Below are 19,954 nucleotides of genomic sequence, written 5' to 3' on the forward strand. Positions count from 1 at the left end.
GTGCAATGCCAAATCGCAGGTCAAATCTGAGCCAATTGCCAGCAATTGCACTGTCCGAATCTGTTCAGCGCCGACTTTGCGGCACCGCACTGATTCCCAAAAGTACTTTCTGTACTACTTTTGGCGACTTCAGGGGACAATTTCAATAGACCTCTGTGCAGCAACCCGCAGAGATGTCTGGGAAATCGCCCCCGAAGTCTGACTGAAATGCCATTTTGAAATCGTGCGAGTTCAGCTGAAGTCGCACGATTTCATAACTGCCTCAGTGTGAACCTAGGCTAACTCCATTTTGGAATAAGGCTGTAACATAACACAATGTGGAAAAAGTAAAGCGCTGTAAATGCTTTTCAGATGCACTGTATTCTTGCCCAAATCTCATAGGTGGCACCCATATAGGGCCATCCTAATTTATTCGTGTTATCAGGTAAAGTCATCTTCTATATGTTAGGGTAATCTTGCTATAATGTTTTTCGAGTTAAAAGTTTAGGTTGCATTGATTGTCAAATAGTTATGCACTTTCTCTTGGTCTCATTTCTGTTCCAGTATTTTGTGTTCAGCCTTCACACACCCCAGTTATAGTCCTTTTACATAGATATTGTCTAAAGGTTATGTAGAAATGTCTCACCCTTTGAGGGTCACAGGAAGTCATTAACTGTTGGGTTACAGTGCCACCTGCAGGGGGATTGGAATCTATATGCCTAAATATTTTGTTAGGGTTTTTGGTCTTTTTTTTTTTTTTTTCTTTTGAATTCAGATTCTTCAAAATTGCTGCCTGAGCTTGTCTCTACAAATAATAGCTATCTTGGCCTTTCCACAGGCTACCACCTTATTGCTGTTCCAAGACTCTACCAGGCTGGATGTGCATTGCTAGCCTTTATTCACACTAGGAACCGTATGTGAATTGCACAGGAACCGCACCGCATCACATGTAACTCATTTTGAACTGGCTCAAATCGCACCAAAGACATGCATGCACCTTTTTTGGAGCAGCAACGCAACCGGATCACATGGTAGTTTTGTACTGCATTTGTTGTGACATAAACTTTGCTTTTTTTTTTACCCGCAGTGGATTGCATAGAGTAGTGCAATTGGAATGTGGTCCCGATAATGCGCATGTATTGCAGCGTTTCCTGCGCCTCATTAGTGTGAACCTAGGCTAAGTGACCTTCTGTGCCAGACAACCTCCAGACCTTGTTCTGTACATAAGCAAAAGGGATTTCCAGCTCAAAGGGCTGCTGGTATTGCCTCTGTACTTGCCCTCTCTCTGAAGACTCACATTTGTGAGTGGATCAATTCAGCTAAACACCAGGAACTAGCATGTTTCACTGATGTGTGCCTTTGAAATTCCTCTATCTGTGGGTTTCTCAGTGGAAGGGGTTGATGCTGAGGGATTGAGCATCCTCTGGATGGAGTGTTGCACATGCATTCGCTCCACGTGCTCTTTTTACTCATTCCTGCAGTGAAGAAAAGAGCCAGGTCCAGTCCTTGGACTGTTCCCACTGCTTCCTACAGCAACCAGGTCACTTTGGCATTTTTGACCCTATACCTGCTACCAATGGTTATGTTCCTGGAATACCTGAGGCCCTGCCTTGACCCAGCGATACACTTCTTGACATTCCACAAAAAACTTCAACAACTCAGGTGCTACTTGCAGTGTGCCTACTGATGCTACTGACATTTGTGGTTTGAAGACCTCTTGCCCTCTGCTATTGGAGTCTGTGCTGTCTTCAGAGTCTCCTGCTTTGAGCTTCTCCAGTCTCTTCCAGACAAACTTGCCCCCAAATAGTTGTCTCCTGCCCTCTGTCCCAAATGAAAAAGCACTGTTTCAGCTCTTATTGACGTGCTATGCACCACCTTGAATCCTTTTGCTTCCACTAATGTATTCCTAATCTGGGATCCTTTGGAGCTCCTAAGACCATAAAGACCTTTTGAGGTGCACTCACTATTTTAAGTCTTCGTTTATGGAATATGGAACCACCTAGACTGGATGCTCTTTTAACCCCCAAGTGCTCATTGGCCCTGTACGCTTTTGAAGTGGAGTTGGTAAAAAATAAGTTGGGTGTGCTTTCTGTGGATTTGGCAGTGTCCTTCCTTAAAGCTACTACCATTCCAGTAGAAGACGCACCTGTCTCTAAGGACCCCACCAACAAGCATTTGGAGGCTCTCTTAAGCTCTGTCCTTGCTAGGAGGAAGTGCTATTCATCCGGTTCTAGACGTGACCTTGATTTGCCAAACACTTACTGACCTCTTATGGAATATATGAAACTAATGGCTGTATCCCTTAGCTACAGTGTTGACTGGCTGTTGTTTTCTCTAATTTCCAGCATGAGTCTCTTGTCAGTTCACTTGGAGGACAGTTTGGCTTCAGTGTTGAACTGCAGAACCTGTGTATAAAAGATTGCTCAATATAGTTTTCAAGGGACAAGGTCTCTTTGGTTATTCCACATCAGCAATTTCAGTACAAACCCATGCCTTTCTCCCAGCCCACCTGAAAGGATTGAAGCTCTAATTTTCCCAAGCCCTCAAACAAATTGCCTAAAGGTGCATCCGTATTTTCCAAAGTGGAGGAACATGTAATAGCCTTTGCAGACAGAGTGACTGCCTACATCTCAGTGGCAGAATATCTTCAGAAGTTTTACTCCAAAATGTTTCCATAACCCAAAGGATGCATCTGCCCTATCTTGGAACTGAAAGCTTTGAATTTCTGCCTTCAAACTCAGAAGATCAGTATGGAATTCACCAGGTCTGTCATTGCCACCCTTTACCCGGGAGACCTCCTGGTGTCTAAGGACATCAAGGACCGAGTACCTGCGTGTCTCCAACTTTCCCACCCACCAGCAATATCTGTTTTGCTCTAGGCCCTCTGCATGCTTTGTAACTTTTGCTTTATGACCTATTTTCTGCACCTTTACTGATAACAAATGTGCTGGCCCCAGTACTAGCTTTGCTTAATTCTCAAGGCATTCCTACTGTGGAATACCTGGAGAACAGCTTACGGAAGGCACAGTCCACTCAAGTTCTGGCTGATAACCTAGCACTGACTGCCCAGACATTGCAGACATACAGAAAGATCCTAAAATTTCATAAAACAGAGCTGGAACAGACTGATCACTTTTAATACTTAGGTCCAGTGTTGGACACAACACATTTTTTTTTCTCTAGGAAGAAATTTCAAACTTTTTTTTCTGTGCCAGACCTGTACCTGAAAGGACTTGCTTGGCTCTTCACTTATTCACTGGAGTCCTGGAGCTGATGAGTTGGCCTCTTTTGAGGCAGTCCCATTTGCCCAGTTTTACTCCAGACCCCTACAACACAATATTCTGTTTCTCAATTGTCCATTGACAGACGCAGCTCTTATGCTTCTTATACCATTGGGTTATGCTGCCCCCTGCAGGAGAATTTTCATGATATTGTTAATGACCAATGGCGACGCATCAAGCACGTGCTAGTAGTGCCTCATCGCTTTAAACGCCGTTATCCCTTTTACTGAGACGGTTTCCAACTGTTGGCCGGTACCGCCTAAGGTGGATCATCCTGTTTCCAGGTTGAACAAATCTTCTATAGTGCCTGTGGAAGATTCCCCGTTTTTTACAGATCCGGTGGACAGGCGGGTGGAATTCCTTTCCCGCCATCTTTGTGTTGGCGGGTTCTATCCTGAAAGGTTTTCGTGACTGTTTTGGTATCACAGACGGTGACGGAATGGGTGAAGGTTCTGAAGGGGAACTTGGATCCTGACATGGTTCCCCTGGAGCTGATGGAACCCATCCCATTTAAAAAAAAAAGTAAAAAATAGGCGTTTGTAGTGTTCCTGGGTTATGCGTTCTTGGATGCGGCTCCCCTGGTGGCCAGAGTGTCAACTGTGGGGATTGCTTTAAGACGCATGGTTTGGCTGAAGAGCTGGTCGGCTGACCAGGCTTCCAAGAAGGCCTTAACAGACCTTCCTTTCCTGGGAGAGCGATTATTTGGCGACTTGCTGGATGAGTTGATCAAGGATCAAGTACTCTTCTTCCTCAATCTTCCGAAGGTAAAGCACCCCGTAATAAGCAGGGGCCTTCCTTCACCGCTCATAGACGTTTTTTTCTTGCCTCCGGGGCGCAAGAAAAAGGTAAGTTGTTTAGAGCTTCTGGAGGGACTGAGAAGCCCTGGGGCAAGCCCAAGACCAGTCAGTCTGGTTCTGCGGACAAGTCCTCTTTAGCATGAAGGTGTGCCCTCACCCGTTTCTGGGGTGGGGGGGGGGACGTCTGCGCTTCTTTCAGGGACCCTGGACTTCCTTCATTCAAGACAAATGGGTTCACAAACTGATTCGTTCCGGGTACAAGATCGAATTTCGGTCCCGGCCGGCAGACAGGTTCTTTCAGTCAAATCTTCGCCTGTCTCAGGATCGTTTAAAGGATCTCCTTGCTCAAGGAGTGATTGTGCCGGTTCCTCTGCAGGAATGCTTTCAAGGTTTCTATTCAAACCTGCACAGAAAAGAGGGCAAGGTGCATCCAATCCTGGACCTCAAGGCTCTGAACCGATTTGTGCAGGTGCAGAAATTTCGAATGGAGTCCATTCAGTTGGTGTTGGCATTTTTGAATCAGGGGGATTTTCTGGCCTCTATCGATATCAAAGATGTGTATTTGCATGTCCCTATTTTCGAGAGACACCAGCGATTTCTCCGCTTTGCGGTGGCAGAGGAGCATTTTCAATTTGTGGCGTTACCCGTTGGTCTCTCCTCCGCTCCCAGATTTTTTACCAAGGTTCTGGCCCCCGTGTTGGCTTTTTTACGTTAGAAAGGAATTGCAATCCTGGAATATCTGGACGATCTCCTATAACAAGCAGACTCTCACTCGGATCTGTTGAGCGACCTGTCAATTACAGTTCAGACCCTTCAGGAATTCGGGTGTATGATCAATTTCAAAAAATCTGTCCTGACGTCCTCCGTACGGGTGATTTCTCTGGGGCTGACTCTAGATTCCGCCTTGGCGGGGGTCTTTCTTCCCTTAGAAAAACGTCAGAAGTTGCAGGGGGCGATCAGGTTGCTGTTGGAAACCGATCGGTCTTCCCTACGGACTTGAATGAAAGCCCTGGGTCTGATGGTATCAACCTTCGAGGCAGTCCCTTTTGAGGCCTCTGCAAAAAGAGATTCTTGCAAAATGGAACAGGGATCCACGGTCTTTGGACAGGATGATGCGTTTGATCCACCTCACAAGGTCGGCTCTATCCTGGTGGATCCAGTCGTCAGCTTTGTGTCAGGGCAAGTCCTTTCTGCCGCTGTTCTGGATGGTGGTCACCACGGGCACCAGCCTGTCTGGCTATGGTGGAGTGCTGTGGAAGCTCTGTGCCCAGGTGACTTTGTCGACAGAGGAGTCTTCCTTGCCAATCAGTATTCTGGAGCTCAGAGCGATCAAGCTTTGCCTGTTCCACTGGACGAATCGGCTACGCGGTTCTCCGATTAGGATACAATCGGACAATGCCACGGTTGTGGCTTCAGGGTGGCACCAAGAGTGTCCTGGCGGGCCAAGGAGGTGGCCGAGATTCTGGTATGGGTGGAAGACAATGTTCCGGCTCTCTCCGCAGTTTACATTCCGGGTGTGGAGAATTGGCAAGCGGATTACCTGAGTCGTCAGGTGCTGGATCAAGGGGAATGGTCCCTTCATCCGGAGGTGTTTCATCTCCTGTGTGTCCGGTGGGGATCTCCGGAGGTAGACCGGTTTTCATCTCGCCTCAACAAAAAAGTCCAGAGGTATGTGGCCAGGTCTCTGGATCCTCTGGCCGACGCCACAGATGCGTTGGTGGCTCCTTGGAGCCAGTATCAGCTGATTTATGCCTTCCCACCGCTCGTACTCCTGCGGAGGTTTCTCCGCAGGGTGGCGGTGGAAGGAATTCCAGTTGTTCTGGTGGCCCCAGACTGGCCTCGCTGATCTTGGTACACAGATCTAGTAAAAATGGTCGTCGATTCTCGGTAGAGACCTCCTCTGCAGGAGGATCTGCTCTCCCAGGGACCGATCTTCATCCTGCTTTACGGTCGCTGGCTTTAATGGCATGGCTGTTGGAAGCAAGGTGTTGAAGGATAGAAGTCTTTCTGACTCTGTGATTCCTACGCTTTTGAAGGCCAGGAAGGCGACGTCCCGGGAAATCTATCATTGTACGTGGAAATTGAACATTTTATGGTTTGAATCGCTGCAGCTGCACCCTCGCAGGATTTTGGCCTCTTTAAAAAAGGGGATGAGCAGCGGTTGGCTTTGGGCACTATCAAGGACCAAGTGTCGGCTTTGGCTATTTACTTCCAACGTCTGTTGGCTACTAATAGTTTGGTTAGCACTTTTATTCAAGGGGTGCGTCATCTGGCTCCTCCGAGGAGATCTACGCTGTCTCTGTGGGATCTCAGTTTAGTTTTGTCTGTCCTTCTCCTTTTGAGAACATTAGGTAGATTTCTCTGCTTTTTTTCGCAGAAGGTTGCTTTTCTGGTGGCAATTACTTCTGCCCGGTGAGTGTCTGAGTTGGCGGCACTGTCCTGTCCGCCTTATTTGGTGGTCCACAGAGATAAAGTGGTACTCCCGGCCTAATCCGTCTTTTTTTCCTAAGGTGGTGTCGGATTTCCATCTCAATGAAGGCATTGTGTTGCCTTTCCTATGTCCTAAGCCTAAGAATCCCAAGGAAATTGCCTTGCACTCTCTGGATGTGGTTCGGGCGATAAGGGTTTATCTGACGGTAACTGAGTCTTTTAGGAAATCAGACTCTCTTTTTGTTCTTACCGAAGGACCACGGAAAGGTTTGGCTGCGTCTGCTTTGACCATATCCAGATGAATCAGGCAGACGGTTGTTCAGGCTTATTCACCGATGGGTCAGGTTCCTCCTTTCCCTGTGAAGGCTCATTCTGCTAGAGTGCTGAGTGCCTCTTGGGCTTTTCGCCATCAGGCCTCAGTAGTGCAAGTTTGTAAAGCAGCGACTTGGTCGTCTGCGCACACTTTTACAAAATTCTACAAGGTAGATTTGTTGGCATCTGCGGATGGTTCTTTTGGCCGCAAGGATTTGCATGCTGCTGATTTCATAAGAGAATCGTTTAATTCTCTTTAAGGTTTTTTCTTTTGTGGGTGAGCTCCTGTTGTTCCTGGTTGAGCTTCATGTTACCCAGTTGGCAAAGTTTAGCCTTTGGAGTTTACTTTTACTATCTGGTTGCGTTCTCCCCACCCCTCATGCCTACACTGCTTTGGGACGTCCCAATGGTATAAAAAGCATAAGAGCTGTGTCTGTCAATGGACGATAAGAGAAAAGGATTTTACGGTAAGTTCTTAAAAAATCCATTTTTTTCTGAGTCCATTGACAGACGCAGCACCTGCCCCTCTGATATGGGGATGGTTTGTGTCTTCTTTCACTGCTTGCAACAAAACTGTTTTGCTGGAGCAGGGTGTGTGAGGTTATGACTATAGGGACAGCCCCGTGGACGTGGTAAATTGCTTTTTTTCCTGCCTAGTACTACTCCTGCAGGGGACAACATAACCCAACGGTATAAGAAGCATAACAGCTGCGTCTGTCAATGGACTCAAGAGAAAAGGATTTTACAGTAAGTTCTTACAAAAAAAATTTTTCTGGAACATGTCAGCCCAGTCCTTGGATGGACCAATTTGTATGGCATTGAGGACCAAGGTTATCACCTGTCTTGGTAGCTCTGGAAACTAGTCTTCCTTTCTGTGTTTGGATGATCCTTGCAACCCAGTGCTAGTCTGTGGGCCTGGGAAAGGAGTCCTAGGGCATCTCGGCAGTGTAGGGGACTTGTAAGTCGGAGGAATCTCGTCTCCCTAACAAGGTATGCTATCTGCAGTGGCTGCACAGCCCATTTAAACTAATGGTGATCTGACAGCAGTCTCTGCTCTGGTTGCATGTAGCCTCACAGAAAGCAGTTGGCTGTGGTTAGGGAAGGATATTGTAACCTGGACACAGCTAACTGCATTAAGACTCAGACATCTGTCCCTAAATGTAGCTTTCTGATCTGTGTGCAGGTACATGCAAATAGCCGCGGGCACTGCTGAGTGGCCACTGCTGAACTCATAACCTGGTCATTACAGCAGCAAGAATCTGCCAATTCAGGCAGACGCAGCTACCCAGCAGTGTGAAAGAGGCCTTAGGTCATGTTCACACTTAAATACATTGCTAACTCTTAACAAGCACTCCTTTTAACATTATTCTTTAGTATGGGCCTTACTCATGTTTTTGGCTTCAGACTGGCATTTTACAAGTGGTAATGACGCTTTAAAAACCATTCCCAAATGCCCTATGCGTTTGATTCGCAATAAAACCGATCTACAAACGCCTATTTTTTACTTATTTTTTTTAAATGGGATGGGAGATTACAGGAATTAAACAATTTGAGGTGTGGCTTGTCAGGGTGAATGTTTCCTGTGTATATTCCCATTAGCAGGGAAGGCAGCAACATGGATTCCTTTACTAGCCTTTATCTCATGTTTGGCCTCCTGCAGATGATGCTGATGTATGAGCAGTTAGTTGAGCAGAGGAAGAGAAGAAAGGCATCCAGAAGTTATTGGGTACATTCAATTGTCTCTCAGAGATATTCTAAAGGGCACTTGTATGCCCTGTAGCAGCACAAACAGGAAGTGCATAGAAGGATGTAACTGCAGGACACTCTTATGTTCGCCCTCTATCATTACAGGGCATTGTGGGACATTACATTCCTCCTGCATGTTTTTTTTTTTTTTTTTAAACTTCATTTTAACACTCTGCAACCGTACCGCAAACGTCTGCCAGTGCGTTTGCGGAGTGTTACCATAGATTTGAATGTGAGGTGTTGGAAGGCTTCAAACTTTTCCCCAGACTCAACATGAGGCTTAAACTTTGAAGCGACGCTAACACTTCATGTTTTGATAATGTGAACAGCACTGTGTGCTGTCCATAGTATCGTTTGCATAGGCATTTGTTGAGCATTAAAAACTCCCCTCAAATGCCTGCCTTCAATGCCTGTGTGAACTTAGCCTCAGTCTGTAAAGCACTTGTTCTGGTCTTGCTCAAGGACCGGGTGTTTTTGAGGCCCAGAGCTTTTTTCACTTAAGGTACTTTTTGACCTTTCACCTTAACGAGGACATCATTCTTCTACCCATCTCTCAGGATCCAGTTGATCAGGAAATTTTACCTCCATTGTTAGAATGTGGTTAAAGTTACTGTTACCTTCAGAAAGACTAAATTCTCTTGTCATTCCCTGCCCCTGTAAAGCTGAATCAACTTCTTGTACTGCCATTTCTTGGTTGCTTAGACAGACCATTATTCAAGCTTCTCATTTTAAGGATCAGGTTTCACTCTTTCCTGTCAAGGAGCACTTTGCCAAATCTGTAAATTCCTCATGGGCTATACTGCATCATACTACTTTTTTCCAGATTTGCAATGTTGCCACTTGTTTTTTTGTTAACACGTTTCTAAGTTCTACCAAGTGAATGTTCAGACCACATCTTCAAGAATAAGGTCACTCGGGTGTCTGTTTGAGCTGCAGGCAGTCCCCTGTTCTGTTTTTGGTGAGCCTGTTAGCATTTTGTTTTCTTTGTTGCCCACCCCTCAGTTGGAATGCTTTTGAAAGTCTAGACCATTAATGACTTCCTGTGCCCAGAATGAGAAAGAAAATAGGATTTTTGTACCTAATTGTAAAATCCTTTTATTTGGCAGTTCCCTTTCTCTCTGTGTTTATGATCATACTCTTGCCCCTGCTTTGATTTTTAGAAAACTGAGGCATGCTGGTAGTTGGAGACGTTATCCCGGGATAGTTTCTAATATTTGTTTTGTCTAGTCCTATAAGCAGCAGTAAAATCCAACAGTTAATGACTTCCAGTTTCACTGAAAGGGTTCCAGCAAAAGGATTTTCTCTGTCGCTCATTGACAGACGCAGGACTGATATCTTGATATCCGTAGGGTTATACTGCCCCCTACAGGAGTAGGACACTAGGCAGGAAAAAAGTTCTGGCCACACCTATGGGCAGTCCCAGGGGGTATATCCTCTCTCTCCCTGCTATAGGATGTCAGTTTTTTTCTGCCTAGTCAGGAGTAAGGACCTAAGTTCCTTGCTGGGATCTCTGGTCCTGGCAAGTTTTTTTAGATAAATCTTTTTTTAGTTGGCTTTTTTCTCCAGTTGTTCTTGTGAGATCTTCAAGCAATTATGCCGGATCTGGGTGACAGGCTGGATGCTGAGATCCAGTGGTCACCCCAGCCGGCCTACGAGTGCGTGCAGACCCAGCTCCGCGCTGGGTCGTCCGCGACATAGTCCCGCTGGATGGGGACTGGCCCGCGGGATTAACGTCCCGCCGAGTCGCATACGACCGGTCGACGGCCGAGTCGCAGCGTCTCCTTTGGCTGACACCCCCACTGGGCGGCGAGGGGTTTTGTCTGGAGTGGCGCCCGATCTGTTCCGGTATGGTGAGTAAATGCTTCCCCCCCTTCTCCTCATGGCCGACTCTGGGGTGGACCCGGGCCCCTCCCTGGGACAGTCGGACCCACACTAATCTGGGTTCCCCTGTACTGCCTCCCCCTTGTGGTGTCCCTCTCCCCCCTCCCTCCCCCCTACGGGGGGGGGGGGGTGTTTGTGTGTGTGTGTGGGGTGGCTAGCCGTTCATGCAAGCCGCTAAGGGGGCGGGGGGGTCCCGACAGTGCGGACAGCTGTTGTGCGGGGGGCTTCCTCCCTGGCTTCCCAGGGCCTACCTGCCGATCGATCGTCTGTTAGTGATGTGGGGGCCCCCCTTCCCACCGCAGCGCGCGGGGCCGCCATTTTTTTTGGAGACCCTCGTGTGGCTCATGGGGGCGGCCATCTTGGTACACCCAGCTCCTTTTGCTTGCAGAGCTGGGCAGCTGTGGGAGTTACTGAGGGTGTGTGACGGGGCGGAGCACCTCCCTAGACCCGGGAAGATTGCTCCACAGGACTTCCTTGTCATGTAGACCACGCTGAGAGCAGTCCTTTTGAACTCTGGTGCATCGTGTGGTGAGCCTTTTGGGGGTCTCTCTCTCTCTCTCTGTCTCTCTCTGCAGGGGTCTCGAGGCACGCTGTCTCATTGAGGGGCGCTGTAGCGCTGGGTGACATTTTGAAAAAAAAAAAAAAAAAAAGTTTTTTCAATTTTTGTCATACTTTGCTGACGGGTTCCCCTGGTGTTGCCATGGACCCTGCTGCACATGTGTCGCCACCTGATCCCCTTGAGGTGGCCGCAGGGTCCTCCGATTCTCCGCTCACCATTGATGCGCTTTCGGCGGTCCTGGAGTAATTTGTGTCCTGGGTGGAGGTGGCCTGTCAGGGACGGGGGCTAAAAAGCGACCCCCGCCTACCCCTGTCTCGTCTGATGCCTCAGATTCTGATCCTGAGCCAGTCGCTGTTCCTGCTGGATGGATGAGCCAGATGGATGGATGGTTCCTGTTCCAGATGGATCAGACAGACGGTGGTGCAGGCTTATTCTATTAAGGGTCGGGTTCCTCCGTTCCCTGTTAAGGCGCAGTCTACTCGGGCTCTTAGTGCTTCCTGGGCCTTCTGCCATCAGGCGTCGGTGCTTCAGGTTTGCAAGGCGGCTACCTGGTCGTCGGTGCATACCTTTACCAAAAGTTGATGTGCTGGCATCGGCGGATGCCTCTTTTGGCCGCAAGGTTTTGCAGGCTGCTGTTTGAGGGGACCCTTTGGTCTACCTCGGGGGTTTTGTTTTTTTTTTTTCTGGTGGGTCTCATCTTCTTGTTTCGATGAGTCCTCTGTTCTTCTGGTTGGCTCTGTTTTGGCCTTCTGGATTGGATTTTATTTCTGTTATCCCACCCCTCATTTATGAAAACTGGATTTTTGACTTACCGTAAAATCCTTTTCTCTTAAGCTCATTGACAGACGCAGTACCCACCCCTCTATTTTGAGTTGGGTTGGTATGAGTCTCTGACACTGCTTTGTTACATAACTGACATCCTATAGCAGGGAGAGAGGAGATATACCCCCTGGGACTGCCCATAGGTGTGGCCAGAACTTTTTTCCTGCCTAGTGTCCTACTCCTGTAGGGGGCAGTATAACCCTACGGATATCAAGATATCAGTCCTGCGTCTGTCAATAAGCTTAAGAGAAAAGGATTTTACGGTAAGTCAAAAATCCAGTTTTTACAGTGAATACTATTTTGTTAGGCTACTTGTACTTTTTGATCTTAAAGTGGTAGTAAACTCGATAAAGATTTCTTGTAAAATGCAGATTTATGCCCCCATGTGCAAGTATGCACCTCATATTAGCACATTATGGCAGACGTACCTTTTTAATCGTAGCCCTCCAGCACTTTGCTGTCACCACTCTAACAGGTCCCTGACGCTTAAATCTTCACTCGATCTTTGGAGTTCATGCTCTCCAGCTGCTTGAATTGCTGGGCCACAGTGACATGGGAGACACTTCACCATGGCTCAGAGTGGGTACTGTAAATATGGTCTGAGCTGTGCATATGCAGCTCAGATTACATTACTGCTCAGGAGAATCTGGGAGTGGCATTTATAACAGAAGCGACAACTAGGGTCTCTTCGTTATAAAAACCCTGCCTGTTGGTTTTTTTTTTTTAATTTGAATATAATGCCGCTTTAAATGACCCTTATTTTTTATCATGATGTTTATGAGCAATATTGCAAGTGAAATGTTCCTTTCATAAAAACCTCAAAGTAGCAATATGCCTTTTAATAATTTTCTTAACAGATGTATGATATTCAAGGGGATCTACAGAAGGAGAGTCAGGTCACAGTCTCCATTATCTTAGAAAACCAGAGTCAAAGTTTCCTGAAGAACATGGAGATCAATGTTCTGGATTCCTTAAATACCAAAATGCAGAGGCCAGAAGGAGCATCTGTACATGATGGAATACCTGTACCCTTCCAGTTACCTCCAGGTTGGCTTTCCTTTTGTAACAGTAAATTGTTTACTCACAAAAAAATAAAATTGAATAACGCTCTCTAACTTTTACTGATACATATATTGATGGTCTTATGCTCATGGATAAATTGATGCAAATACCAGGGCTTCCAATCATTTTGTACTCCTCTTTTTCTGAGCTTTTGACAGTGCAGAAGCGCAAAAAAACATTCACTAGGCCTGATCTGGTATCTGTAGCAGTTTTATTTATTTTGCATTGTTAAAATGTTGATGGTTAACAGGGTTTTAGAACCTGTTTGCCTGTGTTCTACATGAGCATTAGGATCCAGACCTTAACAGGTAGGTTGTCACCAATGTGAATGAACCATTGTCGAGTATCAAACATTCTTTGGTATTGAGATTTAAAAATCAAGGCCCACAAAAGCAAGCAATGGCAAAATCTTCAATAAAGTTTCATTAACTGGGGGGGGGGGGGGGGGTTCATTAACTGGGGGGGCAGCTTGCTTTAAGTATGTGAGGTTGCTAAGGTTAGAGTATTGTATAACTTGATGGCATTAACCTTTGCATGACCAGAGATTTAACCCTTGCATGACCAGAGATTAACAGATGCCTAGGCCAAATTTCATAGAGTCAATAAACTTAATCATGCATAGTTTTATTAAATTTACTGAGAGAGTTGCACTTTTGGTGACAACCCGGTCTGGGGACTAGGAGCCTTCACTACTGGAAAGCTCCTGCTTCAAAAGGGATTGTAGATCGACATTCTCTTAGCACAGTGACTCTCCCAGAGAATTGTTATTCTGCAGACTGAGAATGGGAAAAGGGTATAAAGCTGAGCTCTTGCTAAAACATGTTCTGTCTCATCCATTGAGCAGAAGAGAAGGTCTTAAACATTTGCATATACTGCTGTCTACAGGAGAATTAGACAATGGTAAACACAAAAACTGTATGCTACCCCAATATACCCCTTCTTCTAAAAGGCATGCTTCAGTTTTTGCTAGTGTATTAGAAGAACACCCTTACCCGACATCACCTTCTGAATTTGACAGCTTGTTTTCCAAGTTTGTGGCCCTAGACTCCCCAGGGCTGCCTGCCATTTCATGGCTTGTTCTGGAGCTAAATGGATCTTTGCTGCTGTATGGGCAGCTTTCCTATACACAGCCTGTTTGCTGCCTACTGTTTTTTTTTGTTTTTTTTTTTCTTGATTCCATTTGATGATGGACACCAAGATTTTATTCTTTAACTCTGGTATAATCAATAAAATGGTGTTTGATTTTACTAACTCCAGCGCTCTTTCCTATACATTGTGTGGACTGGGTTGGGGGTGGGGAACTCGTGTCTTTGAAGCATTTGCTTTGCATAGCCTAAAAGGGGGGGGAGTATTTCTTCACATCTACTCTGGATGTCATCATCGGGGACACTATTGGTGGCAGGCACATCCATCTCCCCTAGCCAAAAGAAGCCTAGGCACAGTATTGGAAGGCTCATGTCTTGCTAGAGGTTACAAAAGGTCCTTTTTCTCTGTCGCTCATTGACAGACGTAGTCCTCGTTGATTCAACACACTCGGGTTATGCTGCCCTCTACAGGAGTAGGACTAGACAGGAAAGAAAACGTTCTGGCCACACCCTAGGGGCAGTCCCAGAGGGTATATCCTCTCACTTCCTGCTCTAGCAAATCAGTTTTTTTCTGTCTAGTTAGGAGTAAGGACCTAGATACCTTGCTGGGATCTTCGGTCCTGGCAGGATTTTTTTCTTAGGAAAATTTTTTAGACAGCTTTTTTCTCCAGTGTTCCTGTGAGATCTTCAAGCAAGAAAGCTGAACTGGGCGACGGGCTGGATGTTGAGATCCAGTGGTCACCCCAGTTCAGCCTACGAGCGCGTGCAGGCCATAGCTCCGCGCTGGGTCGGCCGCGACATAGTCCCACTGGACGGGGACTGACCCTGCGAGTTAAACGTCTCGCTGAAACGCCAAAGACCATGAGTCACGGCGTCCGGATTGGTCGACAGCCCTCCCACCTCGGTGGAGAGGGGTACTGTCAGGAGTTGGCGCCCGCCTGGTTCCGGTATGGTGAGTAGTATGTTCCCCCTTTCCCCCTGACGGGTCTTGTGGTGAACGCGGCCCCCTCTCTGTAATGGTAAGGATGGGTCTTCCCTCTATCCTGTAACATGTCACAGATCCCCCTGTTTGAGTGTGATTTTTGTGAACAAGAAGCCAGGAGGCTTGGTTTGGGAGCTGACAATCTAATTGCAAAGATGTTAAAATTATTGAAGTCAGGGGCAGTACTAGAACTTTACTGTGATAGTGTAAGGTATCCTACCTGTCAGAAGCCACAGGGCGATGTCTATACATGTATACTGCATTCCAGATCATTCCTCCAGCTAGCAGATGCCTCCCGACGGCCACGGACCGCATACGGCCCTCCTGGGTCCGGTACCGCCGACCATGCTGACCACCATGAGGGTGAAGGGTTGTGAGGCCGAGATCCTTCTGCGGACATGCCGCTATTCTGTGCAGGCCGCCACCATTGTCTGGTAGTTCGCACGAGGCCGCCATTTTGGCGTAGCCTCGTGTCTCCAGCATGGGGGCGGCCATGTTTGAGGTGACTCAAACACCTCGTGGAGCTAGGGGAGGCGCCGGAAGGCGTGCAGAGGGGCGGAGCCGCCTCCTTTCTTCCCGGGAAGCCAGCCAAAAGACTTCCTGTCTGTTCTAGACAATGCTGAAACAAGTTGCATTTTGAAACTCTGAGCAGTAAGTGGTGAGCTTTGGGGTCTATCTCCCTCTCTCGCTCTATAGGGGTCCCTAAGCAGGCAACACTGAGGGGCTTTGTGGCGCTGGGGGTCTGGAAAAAAAAAAAAAAAGTTTTGTTTCTTTTTGGCAAATTGATTTTTCCGGGAAGTATCTGGAATTATCATGGACCCTGCCACACAGGTACCCCCACCGGTTTCCCTCGGGGGGGGGGGCGCGGGACCCGCCAGTGCACAGAGTATGGATGCATTCACAGCAGTTTTGAAGTCTTTGGTGGCTCGGGTGGAGACGGCCTGTCAGGAACGGGGGTCAAGAAAGCGACCCCCGCCTACCCCTATATCGTCTGAGACTTCAGATTCAGATGCTGAGATGGTTATTGCAGCTGCAGGCCCCTCTGCAGGGGCTGTTATCTCAGGTAAGGTTTCCTCAGGCAGTGAGGAGGACGTTCATGCTTCCGCCATAAATCGGGAAGAAGCATTGGTGGACGCACTAGTTGTGCGGTTCGGGAAACCTTAACCACTTTACTACCAGTCACGTAACCTCTACGTCGGCTGACTTTGAGTGGTTATACCGGGATGATGCCTCTAGCTAGAGGCATCATCCCGGTACCGTTGTTTGAAGCCGACGGTCGGCTTTCCGTCGGTAACGATCGATGCGGCTCGGGAGCCGCTCGATCGTTACCCGGGGGGCGGGAGGGGACGTCCCCCCCCCTCCCGCCGCCTTCCGCGGCTTTGCTCGGGGCTACCGTCCCACCGGGAGCCCCGAGCACCCAGCCGGCACGTCCGCCGGCTGGATGGAGTCCCGATGAATGCCGGAAACGGCATCGATCGGGTCTCCGATGACGTAACCCGGAGGCGGCGTCCATGACGTCACGTCCGGGTTACTGTGCTGCAAAAGGCGGCAGATTTGAAAAACGGCTGTATGCAAAAATGCCGTTTTCGGCGTTTTGCATACAGGGAAGTGTAGTGGAGGGGTCTAGGGTCTTTTAGACCCTCGATCCCTCCATAAAGTGTACCTGTCACGACATATTGCTGTCACCAGGGATGTTTACATTGCTTGTGACAGCAATAAAAGTGATCAGATTTTTTTTTTTTTAAAAAACCTGTAATAAAGTTTAAAAAAAAAGAAAAAATAAATAGGAAGAAAAAAAAAAAAAAAATTTAGCCGTCCCCGTCACCGTTAGCTCGCGCACAAAAAAAAACGTATACGCAAGTCGAGCCGCAAATTAAATCGCTGTTCAAACCACACATGTGAGGTATCGCCGCGATCGCCAGAGCGTGGGCAATAATTAAAAAAAAGAGCTACACTCTAACTCTAAACTGGTAACCGTTAAATAAATTTAAAGCGTCGCAGATTGAGATCTCTATTGACCGTAGTTTGTCGCCATCCCACGGGGGGGCGCAATTTTAAACCGTAACATGTTTGGTATCTATTTACTCGGCGTGACATCATCTTTCACAATATACAAAAAAAATGGGCTAACTTTACTGTTTAGTATTTTTTAAATGCAGTGAAATGTGATTTTTCAAATTTTTTCCAAAAAAATGGCGTTTTAAAGACCGCTGCGCAAATACCGCGTGACAAAAAATTTTGCAATGACCGACATTTTATTCTCCAGAGTCTTTGCTAAAAAAATATATATAATGTTTGGGGGTTCTAAGTAGTTTTCTAGGAAAAAATACTGGTTTTAACTTGTGAACAAAAAGTGTCCGAAATAGGGCTGGGGCTAAAGTGGTTAAGACTTGAGGTTTTTCCGGCAGAGACAAATAAAAAGGAATTTCCCTTTGGTACTAGCAGACCCACCAGGACGGTGAAGGTTTTTTCTTTACCCAAGTGTTTGGGTAAAAAGATTAAAGAGGTATGGGATCATTCTAAGCGTACCTTTACTAGTTCCAAGAGCACTACTAGACACTATCCGTTTGAGGAATCCCTCATTAAGAAATGGACGGTATCACCAGTGGTGGATCCACCTATTTCCAGACTGAATAAAGCCACGGTTATTCCGGTGGAGGACGCTTCGTCCTTTAAGGATTCGGTGGATCGGAAGGTAGAAGCGGAGTCCCGCACTATCTTTCCCTGATAGGATCAGCCTTTAGACCAGTTATTGTCATTTGATCTAGTTCTCAGACATTTACGGAATGGGCGAGATTAGTGCGCCAGGACCTGAAGGGGAAAGGTACCCCCCAGGCAACATCTGTTTTGATGGAACAGATTATATAAGGACTACAGGTTGTCTGTGACGCAGCCTTGGATGCTACCCCCCTATTAGGGCATGCATCTATGTCAGCGGTAATCCTCAGACGTCTGCTGTGGTTAAAATGCTGGGTCAGCGTAAGTACTACAGGGAGCGGTAGTTACCGTTCCCTGAACAGATCATTTTCTTTACCTTTTCCAAAGATAGCATTAGTTCCCCACAAGAATCGGATCCGGTTGAACGGACAGACCAAGGAGCCTCAAGCCGGGTGACTTCGGTCTCTAATGTTTAACCAGGAGAAATCACCACTCGTGATAGGAATCAGGTGTCTAAATAATGTGTGGGAACAGAGAACGATCAGACTTTGTCGGATTGCCAGGGCCAGATAGCTCTAGGGCAGCCTGGTTCGGATCCAGTCAGGCAATATCAGGGTGATGACGTAAGTCATTCGCCAAGGATTTCACCATCTGTGCCTTCTTCACAGCATCCCGAAGGCGCGGAGATTGGTAACGCGCGCCCACGATGCTCCAGTGGACGCAGCAGACGCGCTGAACGGCCTGTAAAGGCAGTGTCAGCTATTAAAGGGATTCCCTCATCTCAGATTGCTGCTGAGATTTCTCCGCAGGATGGAGATGGAGGGAACTCCAGTTGTCCTGGAAATTCTAGGCTAGCCTCGTCAAGCTGGTCCAGCCGACTTGGACATGCTAGTCGCGAACGTTCCTTGGGAACTTCTTCTCAGGGAGTGTCTGCGGTCTCAAGGACCGATCTTCCATTGTGCTTTACAATCGCTGGGTTTAATGGCCTGGCCATTGAGACCCAGGTACTGAAGGACAGAGGGTTGTCAGCTTCAGTTATTCCTACGCTAATTAAAGCAGGGAAAGCGACTTCCAGCAAGGTCTATTATCGCACATGGAAGACGTATATTGCGTGGTGCGAATCTTTAGAAATTCCTCCACGTACCTATTCGGTGACCCGAATATTGGCCTTTTTGCGAAAGGGGGTTGAGCAGAAACTAGCCTTGAGCACCATCAAGGGTCAGGTTTCAGCATTAGCAATCTTCTTTCAGAAGCCTTTGGCTATTAAGTCCTTGGTGCGGAATTTCATCCAGGGGATGCGGCACCTGGCTCCACCAGTCCGCGCGCCCTTATCGCCCTGGGATTTTAATTTGGTTGTCGGTTCTGAAGAAACCTCCTTTTGAAAGCATCAGGGAGATTCCCTTGTTTACTTTATTCCAGAAGGTGGACTTCTTGGTGGCTATTACTTCTGCACGCAGGGTGTCAGAACTGGCTGCATTGTCAGACCAGTCCCCATATTTAGTGATTCAGAGGGATAAGGTAGTTCTTCATCCTAAGCCATCCTTTCTTCCAAAGGTGGTTTCAGGCTTCATCTGAATGAAGATATTGTTCTACCTTCCTTGTGTCCTCAGCCCAATCATCATCAGGAACATGCGTTGCATTCCTTGGATGTGGTTCGGGCAATCAGGGTATACCTGAAGGCTACGGAATCATTCCGTAAGACGGATTCACTTTTTGTGATCACGGATGGCCCCAGAGAGGGGTTGCCTGCATCTGCCGCGACTATCTCCAAATGGATTAGACAGACGGTGGTACAGGCTTATTCTAGTAAGGGTCGGAATCCTCCGTTCCCTGTTAGGGTGCACTTCACTCGAGCGCTCAGTACTCCTGGGCTTTCCGCCATCAGGCATCAGTGGTCCAGGTATGTAAGGCGGCCACCTGGTCGTCGGTACATACCTTTACAAAATTTTATAAGATTTATGTGATGGCATCGGTGGATGCCTCATTTGGCCGCAAGGTTTGCAGGCCGCAAATTGAGGAGACCGGTGGTCTACCTCGAGGGTTGTTTTCTGTTGGAATTTTCTGTTGAATCTCATCTTTAATTGATGAGCATTGGAAACTTCTAGTTGGCACCGGTTGGGCCTTCTAGATTGGATTTGTTTTCCATTTTCCCACCCCTCATTTGTGGTACTGCTTTGGGACGTCCCGAGTGTGTTGAATCAACGAGGACTACGTCTGTCAATGAGCAACAGAGAAAAATGGATTTTTGTAAGATCTTACCGTAAAATCCTTTTCTCTTAAGCTCATTGACAGACGTAGTACCCGCCCCTCTGTTTTTGAGTTGGGTTGGGTTAAATTCTCTAAACACTGCTTTGTGACAT

The 19,954-nt window shown here is 47.3% G+C and overlaps 1 protein-coding gene across 2 annotated transcripts in view; it reads left to right on the forward strand.

Annotated features, from left to right (window-relative positions):
* AP3D1 (adaptor related protein complex 3 subunit delta 1) overlaps positions 1-19,954 on the forward strand; it is a 317,903-nt gene that overhangs the window by 282,849 nt on the left and 15,100 nt on the right. For both annotated transcript variants that reach the window (XM_082247309.1, XM_082247310.1), the window contains one exon: positions 12,665-12,854. In XM_082247309.1, coding sequence (XP_082103435.1) covers positions 12,665-12,854 — 190 coding nt within the window. The remainder of the gene's footprint in view (positions 1-12,664; positions 12,855-19,954) is intronic.

The sequence above is a fragment of the Pelophylax lessonae genome (assembly GCF_965119305.1).
Source record: "Pelophylax lessonae genome assembly, chromosome: 1".
Lineage (NCBI taxonomy): Eukaryota > Metazoa > Chordata > Amphibia > Anura > Ranidae > Pelophylax > Pelophylax lessonae.